At 36.3% G+C, this 16,536-nt stretch overlaps 1 protein-coding gene across 1 annotated transcript in view; it reads left to right on the forward strand.

The window, feature by feature from the left end:
- LOC150105376 (uncharacterized) overlaps positions 1-16,536 on the forward strand; it is an 85,191-nt gene that overhangs the window by 57,745 nt on the left and 10,910 nt on the right. The window contains exon 4 of the mRNA XM_090394117.1: positions 7,096-7,159. Coding sequence (XP_090250243.1) covers positions 7,096-7,159 — 64 coding nt within the window. The remainder of the gene's footprint in view (positions 1-7,095; positions 7,160-16,536) is intronic.

The following is a 16,536-nucleotide window of genomic DNA, read 5'->3' on the forward strand; positions in this document are numbered from 1 at the left end:
GGAGGCAAGTGAAAATGTGTGATATTGGGTTCCTCTAATGTCCAGTTCCTTTGTAAGATTTCTATAGTCAGCCACCGTGGTGGGCTGGATACGTATTCCCTCGTCTGAATTTTTAGCAGACGTGTAACGAATCTGTGAATTAGCCATGATGGTTCTGAGTGATGACCATCTCTGCTTTTCCCTTAGGATAATCGGTGGCACCTTTTCATTGGGGGAAGCAGAGGGATCTGAAATGGGAACATCCTCATCCATACCAACAACATTTGTTGACTCAGCAGCAAGAATTTTTCTCTTCTTACGTGAGTGTGTTTCTTCTTGACCAGAAGGATTAGAGGTAGAGACAACTAGATTGAGTTTTTCCTCCATTTGAGGGGAGTCTTCATTTTCCTCAGCATCGACTTCAGGTGAGGAATACAAATTTAAGTAGCCGGGCCAATCCCGTTCAAACTTTTTGAGGAGCTTTTTAATAAAACTGAGTGCTAGCTTTTTATCGAGTGACTCAATAATAGTGTCTGGGTCAATCATACTAGTGGGCCATGTCAGCTTGAACTTCTTTTGGAGTTTATCAATGAGTTCAAGAGCTGGCTCTTTATCGAGCAAGTCAGTGAATACGTCTAGGTCAGGTACGCTCATATCGATTTAACTTCGTATATGCGTTAATAAAATATCCCGCAGGTCTGAAGACCTGCCAGCAGAAATTTTTGTAAAATATCCCACAGCTGCAAAGGACTGCCTGCAATATCAAGCATAGGCGTGTCAACCAGCAATAAGATGTTAAAGTACAACAACAATGGCGATACGAATGGTAGTAGGCCTAGCGTATCGCCTTTGTGAAGTCAGTTGACTTACCTGTACCTGGATAAACCAGTATGGGAAATAAAATACCTGTTTATGGCAGCAGCAAATAATTGATATTACTAAAGAATAAACATAAATCTCTAAAAACTTATCAGTCAAATTCACAATTCACCATCAAAAATACACGACACGAAACACGCGAGCCGCCATCTTGTCCAACCTTTAAATCGGAGATACCAGGCAGAAGCATTAGCAAGGTCATCTCCTCCTATAGGAGCTGCCAAATGGTGTGCCACCTTTTTTATTAAATTACTCTGGATTTAGAGAAAGATGTTGAAAGTTTATTTTTCACTTGGTCAGACTATAATAAATTCAGTTTAATCCTTTATCCAAGTGTGTGCAAACAAAGTTTGTGCCTGAAAGTATCTTCAGGACTAGGGTAAAGTGGTACAACACTGGGCAACTCCTTGTAAAGGTGGAGCAAGCTACCAACTGAGTTGCCTGGTGTTGTACCACTTTACCCAGTTCTGAAGATACTTTCAGGCCCAAACTTTGTTTGCACACACTTGGATAAAGGATTAAACTAATTTTATTATACTCTAACCAAGTGAAAAATAAACTTGGATAATATATTTCCACATATTCTGAAGGAATGTGCCAGAGAGTTGACACCTGCCTTGACATATTTTTTTAATGAGTCTTGCACTTGGTCAAGTTACTAAAGAGTGGAAGGAGGGCAAGATTGTGCCACTTCATAAAGGAGGTGATCGAACTCAAGCATCAAACTATAGGCCTATCTCTGTGTCAGGTGTTGTGGTTAAATTGTTAAAGCTTGTGAGAACTAGGATCCAGAGTTGGGTTGACAACACTAGTATAATCTTTGATGGACAGCATGGATTTGCTAAAGGGAGGTCATGTTTTAGTGATCTGCTTACTTATTACAATAAAGTGACTGCTTCCTTGGATAGAGGAGAAGGATACACAGTAATATACTTGGATTTTGCAAAAGCTTTTGATAGAGTACCTCATAAGTTGACAGCTCAAACTAGAGCAGATGGGGTTGGATATTAGATTAGTGCATTGGATTGGAGACTGGCTATCTGATAGGTATCAACAAGTTGTGTATGGGGGTGCAATATCCAGGAAAAGGAAAGTCACTAGTGGAGTGCCTCAGGGGTCTGTTTTAGGGCTATTACTATTTAACTTGTATATTAATGATATTGGCAAAGATTTGGATGGAGATATTCAGTTGTTTGCAGGTGATGCAAAGTTGGGACGAACCATAAAGAGTAGTGAAGATGTTGTGGCCTTGCAAGAAGACTTGAATAAATTGAGTGATTGGGCAAGCAAATGGGGATGAGAGTTCAATGTTGCAAAATGTAAGGTTTTAAAATTTGGAAAACAAAGATGGGATGCAGAATTTATTGTTGAAGGTATAGGAAATAAGAGATCTGGGGGTGATAGTGGATAAGGATCTAAAATTTAGGGGACACATCGCCAAAATTGTGAAGACAACACAAAGGCTTCTGAGAATGATGCGGAGGACACTGACGTGTAGAAGTGGGGAGATTCTTGTTCCATTGTATAAGGCTTTGATGTGGAATAAAAAGTTAAGGGTGAAAAGTTGAGTGACTAGTCTCAAATAATAAAATTGCTTTAAACTAGATAATATTAAGATCTTAGTTGTGGCATAGATAAACAATTGCCACTATTAATCTTGGTTTGGAGAGCACTTTGCTATGGATTTGATTATCCTTCCCCTCCCATGTATGTCTTATGCCTAATTGGCAGTTCCAAAAGTTTTCATACTCTGAAATGGAAAAACACAGGTAATGGTGTACTGTAAGGTTCTGTATTTGGATTGTTGCTTCTTAATTTGTACACAAATGATATGAAATGATCTAAGGGTAAATATCCAGTTTTGCTGATGAGGCAAAAGTAGAAAGATCAATAGTTGCTAAAGATAACATGTTGCAGATGACTTAAATAGGCTGGCAGTATGAGCAAAGGATAAAGCTGCCAGTTTAATGTGGCATGGTATGAGATAATGCACTGACTAATCAGTCTAGACTACACTAAGTAGGGGATCACCTACAAGTTTTTTTGCTTAACACTCTAAAGACTTCTTGGAGGTGAACAGATTGCCAGAGATAGTTATGCTTCTTCAGTGAATAAGTTAGAGCCAATGTTTAGTATGGTCCCACCACAATGTCTCCAAGAAAATATACAGGCAAAATGGCCTTGTATCCTTTGTTCCTTCAGACAAACTGAGTTTACAGATGAATTTGATCACGTAGTATAAGACTACCTTTAGTTATTTGAAGCCATTACTTGAAAGTTACATGTTTAGTAGGCAAGGTTTAAGCTATCTTTTTAGCTTGCCTCAATATTAAACAGAATATAGACTACATGCATGGATAGGCTTATGTGTTCGTCAGACATGTTGTAATAGATTTCACGGTATGATATGAACACAGATCGATAAGAATAACTATCAACTTAAAAGCTAATATTTTGCTGGTATTATATCCAGCATCTTCAGATCACACAACAGTTTCTTACAAATGCAAGACAACAACAATCCGGTGTAACAGTGGGGCTAGTATAAGTAATTGCAGCGTGCAACACGACTAAGTCCTAATATGGCACCATATAGGTTCAAAAAAAAAGTTTAAAGTTTTGAAATAGTAGTCCAAATGATAGTCTTAGAAAGTTTAAAAAATTAAATAAAATAAAAGTAATAAATATTAATTTGGTCTTAGGATGTCTGTCTCCCAATTCTTTGGTAGATTTATACAGCCATACTTGTTAAGGTTTTTGGAGTATGTTTTAACATACTCCAAATCCTGGAATCAACAGAAGCCTTAAAACATACTCCAAACCTCAACAAGTGTGGTTGTATAAATCTACCAAAGATTTGGGAGACAGACATCCTAAGACCAAATTAATATTTACTATTTTATTTATTTTTATTTTTTCAAACTTTCTAAGATTATCATTTGGACTATTATTTCAAAACTTAACTTTTTTTGAACCTAGATGGCACCATATTAGGACTTTAGTCTTGTGTCCTTATAAGGACTGGCTTAAAGGGGCGAAGCAAGATTGGTTTTCATCTTCCCTGTTATCTGTAGAGGACAGTGTAGGGATAAGGTGTTATTGAGCTATTAAAGCTCTGATCATGGCAGGAGGGTAACAGCAATAGCTGAGCCTCATTTAGAACTTCATTGGCTACAGCATTGCCATCCATTATCCTCCAAGGGAATCACATCTCATGGTCATTTATGCTTCATTCGCCTCCCTTCCCCTTTTAGTCTTGTGTTGCACACTGTAATTACTTATACTAGCCCCACTGTTACACCGGATTGTGGTTGTCTTGCATTTGTAACAAACTTCGTGTTGTGTGCACTGAAGATGCTGGATACAATACCAGCGAAATATTAGCTTTTAAGTTAATAGTTATTTTCTTATCCATCTGTGTTCATATCATACTGTGAAATCCATTACAACATAGACTACATGCTTTTACAGCCTTTCATGGGCAGGATTTTCAAGAAAAACTAAGTGTAATGCTCATGACATTACCAACCAGTTGGTGGCTAGCCATATAGAGAGGCCTCTGAAGAAAGAATAGGTAAAACAAGGCTGGTAATTTTGAGAAGCTTGGCATGGAGTTACTTCATGGAATGATGAGTTCAGCAGAAAACATATATAAATATCTTTTAAGCACCTCCGTAGCGCAATTGGAAGAAAGACAGTACATTGCACCCTTCGATTGGAATAGGCCTAGTTCAATTCTCGTCACGACGGGAGGAATCTTTTTATCTGGACGATTTCAATCGAAGGTGAGTTAGCCGATCTCATACAGAGGTAGCAGGGTTTTTTCTCCCAGAAACTCTGGTTTTTCATCCTGCATACAGACAAATTGGCCCTTCAGAACACATGCAATTTACAGACAAAAAAATACTAGTTGTTTTGGTGAAGGTGGGTGGTAGATGGCATTGATTCGGTGTAGTGGTTGAGACAGTTGTAGGTGTACTCCCGTGATGAGTCTTCGGACTCCTTGGAGGTATCAGGAATAATAATAATAATAATATTGTTTAGATACTAAATGAAGAGATTAGCATGGAGTCTAGAAGAAGATAGCAGAAGTTGCACAAGTTAAATACTCTTCATGCAATTGAAAAGTAAAGACTACATGACTTAAAAGGACAGAAGTACAGTATATATGTAATAACACATGACTTGAATGAATATAAGACTTTGCATACTTGTTAAGTCCTCCAACATAGCAAGTGGAAAGATGCAAAATTGTTCTCCATAGTCTTCAAATTATAGTCCATTTTGTCTTTTGTGGTTAAGATGTTGAAGCTTATGTAAAATTGGGTTAAATTCTCTTGAGAGCATTAGTAATGTTTTACCAACTTGCTTTTGTACAAGGGTGCATATATAATAAATTTTTTTCATAAAGGCCTTGGATAGATGTCACAAGTTGATTACTGAATATTATGTACAATATATATATTGAAACAAATGGTATTAGCAATTTGGATGTGATTGGCTTTGTAGGTATTGGCAAGTTGTATAAGGAAATGCTTTCCTGAAAAAGTCACTAGCTATGTGCTGCAAGATAACTGTTTTAACAAGGAATTGATATTTGGACAAACTTAACTGAAGATAAGCCAGTTCTAAGTTGGGGAGAACAGTGAGTCAGATATGGCCCTACCTTGCAGAAGAATCTGAATATTGTGAATGGAGCTCCCAACTCAGTGTGGCAAAGTTAGATTTGAAATTTGGTAGGTAAGGATCAAGTAAACTAGCTGGAAAATTTTTGCAGGTAGATAAGATCTGAACAGCAACCTGAAGTTAAGGAACACATTGCTCAATGTGAAATTGCATCAGATAATAGTAATGAGTACCTTGATATACAGAAATAAGGTTATAGTTCCATTGGATAATGGGTTTTGTGCAGATTTGGTCATCTAATTTTCATCTTCTTGGTAAGAGTACAGAGAAGATTGAACTATTTTCTGATCTCTGGAATGCAGGGTATGAGGACAGATTATGGAAGTTCGATATTTGTAGTATCCAATATGGTTGAGATAGGTTGGTAAAGGATTGTGAACAAGTTAATGTGGAAGAGATCTCATAGAATGAAGACCTGATAGAACAAGAGACTATCCCTGAAATTTGCATGAAGAGTGTGAGGAGTAGGTTCTCTATTATCTGAAGACTATTTGTGAGTGTAGGTACAGAAACAGTTAGGCAAACTTTTCAACAAGGAGCTATGAATGTTGACCCCCATGGAGGTTTGATGTTAACATTGAGTTCCCTCTAGCATCAGAGGATGTAACTAAATATATCAGCACTGCATAATCATGAAGCAGAAAAATTTCAAAGGATGTTTGGAACTGAATTGGTAATTATAGAAAATGGAGTAAAGATATAAGAAAGTAGTATGGGAATAGGTAAAAAAAAAAAAAAAAAAAAAAATTGACAACTTGATTCTGTGAAGTCAGGTGGGATAGGATAGTAAGGATAAATAAGGAGCCTAAGGTAGAGGTGATTAAGCAGTCTAAAGAGAACACAAAATGAAGAAATTTGCCCCAGGTTATAAAGAGCATCGGTGCAGAGAATACGATAAGTACTGCCAGTATTTTATACTAGTGAAAATCCCATATAATTAGTGAATGTATTTTTTACCAATATATCCAACCTTATATATTAGGTTTAGAATTGCAGTTAAAGAACTATGGCCAAGGTAAATGGGCATGTATTCTAGGTTGTTTTGCAGGAAAAAACTGAACCTATATTTGAAATTTACAAATAAGGAAGAATTCAGAAGAAGTCATTCTAGAAAGTTTTATGAAACAAAGGTGGGTCGATTGGTAGAGCCTCTGCTTCTAATGGCTCACACAAAAAGTTAAGCAAGTTTGAGTGTGGTTAGTAGTTCGAATGATCAATCGTTCGATGCTGTTGGCACACTCCCTCTGAGTATTTGGACTCTGGAGGTGCCGCATAATAACATTTCTGCATGGAGTGATGGAATGTACTTGAATAGCAGTTATGTATTGACTCATAGGTCCTCAACATGATTATTAACTTAATCTGCTTTAAGCAGATATCTTTTTTGAACAAAATGATAGTATTTCAAACATGCATTTAATTTTGTAAATGGATAATCTTAAACGAATGTAGTGTTGCAATTCCTTCAAATATCAAGTATTTAGTTACAGTAATGACAATAAAAAAAACCTTGTATTTGCAGTTATGACAAGATTATTTTTTCTTCCCAAGGGCAAGTATAATAAGGATTCTAAACAGACAAAGGAAGAACAAAAACTTAAAGATCACAAGGAAGGTAAGAAAGAGCACTAACTAAACTTGAAGGATCTCATACTTCTTGCTTTGAGTCACTGCTAAATGTTAATTTGCTGTGTAGGAAATATAAATGAATCTTAAGTAAATAACAATGCTTCTAGCCTTTCATTACGTGGCATTTCTATATAGCTGCTAGTCACAGCTCACAATAATCATTCATGTTATATTTCTCTCAAACTCATCCAATGACCACACAAGATTACTAAACAGTTCATCTGCTCATCTATCACTTTCTAAAGAAAATTTGTCCTTGCAGGTTGTGAATCTTTCTTGCCAGAAATTTCTTTTTCTACCCAATGAAATCCCATTCTGGATCATTGACACTTAATGTTCAGCAAGGCCATTTATATATATAGAACGGTTGGGAAATAAATGCATATAAACCTGAAGCGTCTTGTCTAACACAGTTCTTTGAACCATGTATTGTCCACTGTTTTTGGCCTTTGTTATTCTTGTAATGAATTAAATTGCTTGTAAAATTACTTGCATCCTTGTATGTCTTCCAAGAATGGTTTCTTGTTCTGTTACATTTACCTAACAACTTTCCAACTTAATCATGTCACTATCTCTTTACACACACCAGGCTATGCAAATGTATTCTGAATCTGTTGTTCTACTCAACATTCTAGAGACCTGATGACCCTTAACTGAATTTTTAATCACTTTCCAATATAACATTTCTTTAAAAAATCAACTACTATCACATCTAAGTAATAGACGTGCAGCCTGATTAATAGAACCATAACTTGGTTATGGTTCTAAGTATATTTGTAGTAGCAATGTCTTTGTTGCAATAATTCATTAATATCCTCATAACTTAGCATTGTGGTTGCTAAATTTCAGAGGCACCTTCCCTTTGTCTTAAACATAATTCAAACAAATCTTTCCAAACTTAATGGTTTCATTAGAAGGTAAGCTTGTCTCATGATGGAGGTAACTTTTCTCCTCCTGGAAATTTTTTTTTCCTTTCAAACCAGGCAAATCAACCAGAACAGTTGACCTGAATGTTCTCACCAGTTATATATTCTTTGCCCATTTTTGCTTTGCAAACCTGACTCGCCCATTCAAACAGTAATAATCTTCCTCTAAAGTCGCATTTTCTTTACTAATTTCTCCCCAAACTTTCCATCTATATCTCAGCTTTCCCAATTATTATGCGACACCTCCAGGGAGTCCAAAGACTCAGAGGGAGAGTGTGCCAACAGCATTGAACAATTGATCCCCTTCCAACTAAACTTTTTGCAAGCCATTAGTAGCTGAGGCCCTACCAATCGACCAACCTTTGCTAATATGGCTCTGAAGAGCTTGTGGCACACTTATCTTCAGTATTCTGTTCTCCATATAACTTATCTATCCAACCTGCTAATACATCTGATTTGGAAAAGTTTTTTGATTATCATAAATTAGATGCTAAGAAATTCTGTTTCTTAGCATCTAAACAAGAAACACTCATTCTTGTTTAATCCTTTAAACAAGAATGCGTGTGAAGGATCTTCACGATTCAACTACTTGTATATAAAGGTTAATGATTCCATATTAATTGCCTTTATCTTGCAGTGCAAAGCACACTTTAATTTTTTGAAAAATTTTTCAACTAGCTCTAATTCAGAGTATTTTAATGTGTTGCATCTTTTCACTACTTATGTGTGTGGGAAATGACTTCTGTATTACTTCAACCTTTTTGCATAGCTTTATACACCTGAAAGAATGTCTTTTGCATTTTGGGATACCAAATCAATTAATATGAAGTTATTAGCCTCTATATATACAAGTAGCCTATTTGTGAAGATACTTCACATGTAAACTTTGTTTTCTTACACTTGGATCAAGTACTAAACAAGAATATAATTTCTTGCCATTTTCAATTTATCCCATCTAATTTTTCGTGTAGAAATAGTACTTAAATACTATGATCCCTATGCTTGCATTGCTGTTACTTTTGCTGATTAGAATCCCATTATCAAATTATTATTCAGGCCTCCATGGAGTCTAAAGACTCATCGAGGGGAGGCCCCCCCTAAGAAACAGTCTATCATACCACTCCTTAAACTCATTGACCGTTCTTGCTCTCACCACTCCATCAGGCAATGCATTCCATGGTTCAACCACCCTCCACGCAAAGAAACCACTCCTCACCCTCTTGCTCAGTTTCCTTTTGTAACTTCTAGGGATGGCCTCTTGTCATCATTCCTTCCTGCTGTTCAACCAAGTGAAAGAACTCCCCAGTGTCAACCCTGTAACCACCTCTCAACAGTTTAAAAGTCTCAATCATATCTTTCCTCCTATCCACCAAACTCTGTAGTCCACATTCCCTCAGCCGATCCACGTAACTATCCTTGTACAGTCCTGAAACCATCTTTGTATCCTTTCCACAGTTAATTTATCCCCTTGAAATCCTGGGGACCAAATCTGAGAACAATAGTCCAAGTGTGGTCTGATCAGAGACTTATGCAACGGAATGATAACCCTCTTATCTCTGCAGGTCAGTGTCCTTCTCATAATTGCAGCAATCCTCTGTGTTACCTTTTGCAATATGCCCACTGAACTTCAGGTTTCTATCAACCATCAACCCCAGATCTCTTGTCTCCCCTACTTCCTCTAGCATAACTCCTCCCATAGAGTATGCTACATCCCATTGATGTTTCCCAAACCTCAAGACCTTACATTTTGCTGCTTTAAACTGACATCCTCATTCATTTGCCCATCTATCTAGCTTATTCAAATCCTCTTGCAGGGCTACCACATCTGCACTATTACCAATAATCCTTCCCAGCTTCGCATCATCTGCAAACAACTGAACATCCCCCTGCAATCCACTGGTAATGTCATTGATATAAAGGTTAAACAATATAGGTCCTGGTACTGGTCCCTGTGGGACCCCACTTGTAACCCTCTGCCTCCTTGAAACTGCTCCACCATACACAACTCTCTAATACCTATCAGACAGCCAATCATGAATCCAGTTAACCAATCTGACATCCAGACTCATGTGCTGCAACTTAAATATCAGCTTATGTGGCACCCTGTCAAATGCCTTTGCTAAGTCTAAGAAAATTGCAGTATATGCCTTTCTCTCATCTAATGTTCTTGTAACTTTATTATAAAAGGCTAGCATATTGCTAAAACAAGAGTGCCCTTTCACAAATCCATGTTGACTCTCACAGATAACATTACCCTCATCTGCCCAATGTTGTATATGGTCCCTCACTACTTTCTCAAAGATCTTAACAACTACTGATGATACACAGACCAGCCTATAATTAGACACTTCCAGTCTGTTACCACCCTTATGTAATGGCACTATCTTACCTTCCTTCCATTCCATGGGCACCTTTACTGAAGCCAGACTTTCATTGAAAAGCCAGGTTAAAGGCATTCGGTATTCCAGTACTTTCAAATCCTTAATACTTCAAAGCCTGTTATCTGCTTGGATGTAGAAAAATTCTACCCTTTCTATTCCTTTGCAAAGTTCTTAAATGTCAGGCACTATCACAGCTATATTCCTTAATAGTACTGCATTCTTTCTATATATGCCTTGATCAAGGATGAATACTTTTTCTGATACACTGGAGCCTCCAGACTATTTTGCACAGCAGCTACTAGTACCCTTTCATCTTCAGTATTTTTTCTACTGAAAACTCCATGGATTTGTCTTTCTTGGTTAACTGCTGTTCATACATACCTGGTTTTCTGTTGCCTGGCCTGATCTTTATACTCCTGAGAAAGTTTATTTAGAATTTTATGTTAACTTAACCTCCTGACATTGTTCTTGATCAGTATCTTAGTGACAGTGATCTTGACTTAACTCATTCTGTTATTGTTCCAAGCTGTCTAAGAGATTTGATAGGATCAGTAGCAAGCTTATATAGTGGAGAGTACAAGAAAAGTCATCCTTGAAGTTAAAGGTGTTGAGGAGAGTGAAATAAATTCTTCCTTGGATTGTTGGATATTGGTGGATAAGTGTGATGCATTGCTAAAATGTTGGTATCAGATCTATAGTGGAATCTATCAAGCATTGGATTCCATGCCACAACTACATTTTACTAACTTATCCCTTTTATTCAGCAAACTGCAACTAGCATTTCCTTAGCTTTTCATACCAACATTCTGGACTGCCTACTACTTTAATTTCCTGGATCTTTATTCATAAACATTCACATCTTAAGTTAGATGACCAAATATGTAACCAGACTATGCAAATATTTCCATGGAATAACTTGTTGCAAGAAATTCAAGGTAACCATTATTCACAATACCCATCATCTCTCATTCTCTAAATTCACTGGTTAGTTCTCTTATAAGGAACTATAATTTCTAGTTGTCAGTATCCTCAATTACCATAAGAAATAAGATTAAGATTTAATGTGTACAAATTTCAGGTCTTTCTCCATTCCCACATTCCTCATCTCCATATCTTGCAAATTATCCCACCAGTTACTTTGTATCTATCCTTGCCAATTTCTAAACTTCGCTCAGCCCATTCCAGTCAACCTGCAAAGCCACATCTGTGCTACTGTAATCTGGGTCGCTATTACTTTTATTTTATAAGCAACCGTTATTTTTTTATATATTCATATATATTCCTTTCTTATTCTCACTATTTCAACTTATTGTGTACTTTGTTTATCTACCTTTTGCACTAAGTTTTATGCCTATGGATACTAGAAAATTTATTTGAGACTGCACCACCACCAGTATCTCTTAATTGGCATAAAACTCGGTAATATGGCTGGTTGATTTTTCTTTCTCTAACACAAATTCCTTCAGTAAAACTTTACACAAACACCTGTGGTCTATTTGCACTTAACTATACTCTTGGGCTATCATACTTGGTTTCCTGCTCTTAAGTTCATGTTTTTGTTTAGGAACAGTGCATTGAAAAATAAACAATCATGTTGCACTCTATTGACATATAATTAAAACATTGTTTTACAATAGAAACAAAGTACATTAAATAAGCAATAGGAAGATTACTCTCTCTCTCTCTACCTATCCTTTTATACTTTTGGTATAAAGAAACAAACTTTCCCTTTTCAATATTAAATGACTATACAACATAATTACTCTGTTACTTCTCTGCTAAAAAAAAATCGGATTGCTGAGACTAATTTATTTCTAAAGAAAGATTAGCTAGCTATGGCAAGTTAGCTGGAATATAAATTGTAAGATAATAACAAATCGGAGCACTCTCTTAGATATTTCTTATCAGTCCATCTATGACATATCTCAACTACAAGAAGAATGTACATTAAAGGATGTAATACACTTACAGAGGCTCTTTGTCACGACACCTTCCATAGGTCCTGCATCAAAGTCTCTGATTTTTCTTTGATCTCAGGCCTTAGGTTTACGTCCGGAGAGTCTTGCTTCAGGGGGGGGGCTTTTTGCCAGAAAAATCAGCAGGTCTTGGACTGCAATCTTCCTGGTACTCAAAAGCACTCAAGCTCAAAAGAAGTTTCAACATACAGGCTTGAGGATCACTTTGCGGCTTTTGGTTTCGTTGACTTCCTGCAGCACTAAGACATCCGACCGGCACTTGGCTTTACATCGGCTGTTCTCCCAATTTTTCCTATGGTGTGGGTTTGCCATAAGTCTGGTCCTCTGGGTCTGACTGGTTCTCTAACTGCCTATGGCTCTCTTCGATAACAGCTCTTCGCCTCTCCTGCTTCGTAACTGCAGCTTGCCTCCCTTCTTGATAACTGGACCTCGGCTCAGTCCCCTTTTATTTTCGCCTTCTTGGGATCTTGCACCAAGGGAATTGGCAGCTCTCCTTGATCTTTTTGTTAAGGCTGGCCCTTTCTTTCTTGTCCACGTGCACTTTTTTTTGTCTTGTTGGGCAGTGGAAACTTCTCTGAAACTAGCGAATCTCTTTGATACTAGCTTTGAAGGTGTTCATGCACAGAGCTTGCAAACAACTTTCTCACACACTTAATTGTAAATAACTTTCTTGTGCTCTTATACATAGCTATTATACAAAACTTCTGATGGCAAAGCATTGCCTTTGTTTTTGACATTCTAGAAACTTTAGTTAAAACAGTAAATACAATCAATTACCATAGGTTATTTACATTAATCTTTAACATAAAATACATACCAAAAGTTATTTTTGTAACAGTTCTCATGGTTTTTAACCTCTGTAAAAATTGATGTAAAGTGCTTGATATTTTTAAGCTACATAGTTTTACACTACTCAGTTCTTTCAAACTGCTCTTTTCTTTTGTTTAAATTTATATGGTTTGAATGATGCAGTGTGCCCAAAACAGATGCCATACACACTATTAGTGAGCTCTCCCCCTTCTGAGATATGCTTCTCCAGACTTGGCTTTTTTAGACCTATCTGCCTATGTCTAGCCTTGTTTGCTAAATTCTTGCACATTATACCATCTTAAGTGCTAATCTATCAAAGGCCTTTTACATGATCTAAATATACCACTTATACATAATCTCTCCAATGCATTTATCACCTTCAAATTAAAACATCAAAATTAAAACCTGTTTGTTTATTCTCTAAAGAAAGTAAGTAGACCTTTTAGCCTCCACTTTTTGAAAACTTGGACAGCCAAGATATTGTTTAAATATTTGAGCCTAAACTATCAAAGCACTTCAGTAGAAGATGGCAGACTTGCTATCTTGTGCCACTAAATTCTAATATTCATTGTCTGTAATAGTTCCTATGGTGTTGATTTTTCTCACATTGGTAACAGAATTCTACCAATGCAGTTCATAAAACATGCTCTCCAGCACTAACTATAGCTACACACATTAAACTATAATTCAGTCTTTCTTAGAAATATTCTTTTCATTCCAATGGGACTTCAGTTTCACAACAGCTGATAAACATGTCAATGCTAACTTGATGGAACATTCCCTTAATGTCAGTCTTGCCTGTTTTTATCTGTTCAGTTGCTCTCCTTGCTCTTGACCTTTGCAAGTCATACTTAAAATGAAATATTTAACTGTTCATTAAATACCTCAATTCTCCATTGCAGTAGTTACTATTCTACAATTTTCATCAGATAACCTCTCCATAATTTTACTAGCCACCAATCAAGAGGACAAGGATTTTTATTCTGCTTGTTTCATTGTTGTACTTTTGGTCCATTATACCAGTGCTTCCCAAACTTATGGATGCCAAGGCCCCATTTGGAAAAATTAAAATATTTCATGGCCCCCATAAAAAAAAATAATAATATAGACATTATAATATTTATTGTATTTGTATTGAGTAAAATTTATATTCAAGATTTTGCATTTGTAATCTTTTTTGTTCCTTATCAATACCTTAATTATTAAAGAACACGTTAGTCCAATAATACCTTTTTTCAATACCTTTCGAAAGGAAACTTATATGAATAGCATATATTTACTTATATTCATTAATCGCTGAAATATGCAAGAAGCAACACCAATGTGTGATTTTTTTTTCCATTAAAATAGAAAAAAATAATAAATAAAAAAAATTAAATAAGTTTCTTTTAAGATTAAAAAAAATCTACTTAGTCTTAAAACATTTTTAAATTTGTTTTCATTATTTCAAGGCTCCCTCAACAAAACGTACAGCCCCAAGGGGGCTGTGGCCCACAGTTTGGGAAGCGCTGCATTGTACCATTCATTTATGCTACCTCCATACTTTATCCTGGATTACATGCTTTCTCTTCATCCATTTTATATTTGCTCCAAATATTTGGATATTGCTGCCGTGCTAGTTCTCGACTAAGAAGCATTGATCTTTTCACCTAGATCAGGTGTGGCCAATTTCATTCTATATGAGGGCTAATATATGATGAGTGGCAGTGTCACGGGCTGCACACTTTTAGACAGAACTTGAATAAAAATAAACTCTGTATTTTTTCAAGGTAATAGTTATAAGTATTGAATTACTATATTTGTTAAATCATCTTACTACTGGGAGAACAATGTAAAATACTTGATTGATTAAAATATAAGTTTAAGTATGAAACTGATTACTGTGAGCAGAGCAAGTGACTTTCAATTATGTGTTACTCTGGAGCACATAGAAATGTACCACTCACACTACTACAATTCGCACAGAGAAGCAATAGGTTTTATAAATTGAGTAATCTTTTTAAAGCAATTTTGATTCAGAGTTGAAAATATAAATTATTTCAGTCATCAGAAATAATGAATATAACTAGTATATCAATCAGAAAATCTGTGGTCAAAGCCTAATAGCTAAATTGATAATACATATAATTTAATATCATTTTTATCCTGTTGCAAGCAGCACAAAATCACTTTACAGGCTGCATGTGGCCCTGCTGTTGGCCACCTATTACTTAGATCATTCCAAGCTATATATCTAAAGCTGTCTTCTGAACTTCTCATAATCACTAGGTTGTTCATCTATCCTTTCCTTGCAAAATATTTTCATGTGGTTGGTCACCATGTGCGATCTTGTGGTCTCTCCAACTGGAGATTCAACATCCTATTTATAGTGTCTTCTGAAAGGTTGGAATCCTCAATTTAAATATAGAGGACATAGGAGAGAGGATGGCTTAATCGAGTGAGCAGGAGGTATTTGAGGAAATAAATATCCTGATGTCAATAAGGCAATAGGATTTGACATATCACTACATATTAAGAGAATCTTCCAGGAAATTGGCAGCATTTTCATGCCTGTTTAATGAGTTAATAGCACAGGTTTCAAGGGAGTGGAAAGGAGGTTAAATTGTTCCACTTCATTAAAGGTGGTGATAAGGCTGTGGCTTCAAGTTATAGGCCAATCTGGAGTGGTGAAGGTATTAGAGATTGAGAAATAAGATATGGAAATGGTTAATAACAGCAGTATTCTTTGAGGTTATCGTTATCAGCATGGATTTGTTAAAGGGAGATCATGTTTTACTAACTGAAGTACTATAACAAGATGACAAATACCTTGGATAGGGGAGAGCATATACAGTGGTGTACTTGGATTTTGCAAAAGTATTTGCAAAATTGAAATAGATAGGATTGAATAAGACTTGTTAGATCAATGATTGGCTGTCAGGTAGGTATTAGAAAGTTGTATATGGGGGTGCATTATCCTGAAAAAATGAAGGTCACTAGTGGTGTACTGCAGAGGTCAGTTTTGGGACCATTGTTGATTTTGTATGTTGATCATATCAGGATAAGTTTAACTAGTGATTTAGAGATGATGCAAAATTGGGGAGAGCAATGCAGAGTTAAGCAGATGTTATGGCCTTATAGCAAGGACTTGAATGGATTGCATGAATGGGCAGATAAATGGAATTGTTAGTACAATGTTGCAAAGTGTAAGGTTTGAGATTTGGTAAGCAATGATGGGATGCAAAGTACACACTTAGTGGCAAAGAATCCATATGAGGCCTTGATCAGGCC

Source organism: Typopeltis vanoorti, chromosome 6 (assembly GCF_054136105.1).
Source record: "Typopeltis vanoorti isolate ZY-2024b chromosome 6, IOZ_Tvanoo_1.0, whole genome shotgun sequence".
In the NCBI taxonomy this organism is placed as follows: Eukaryota; Metazoa; Arthropoda; class Arachnida; order Uropygi; family Thelyphonidae; genus Typopeltis; species Typopeltis vanoorti.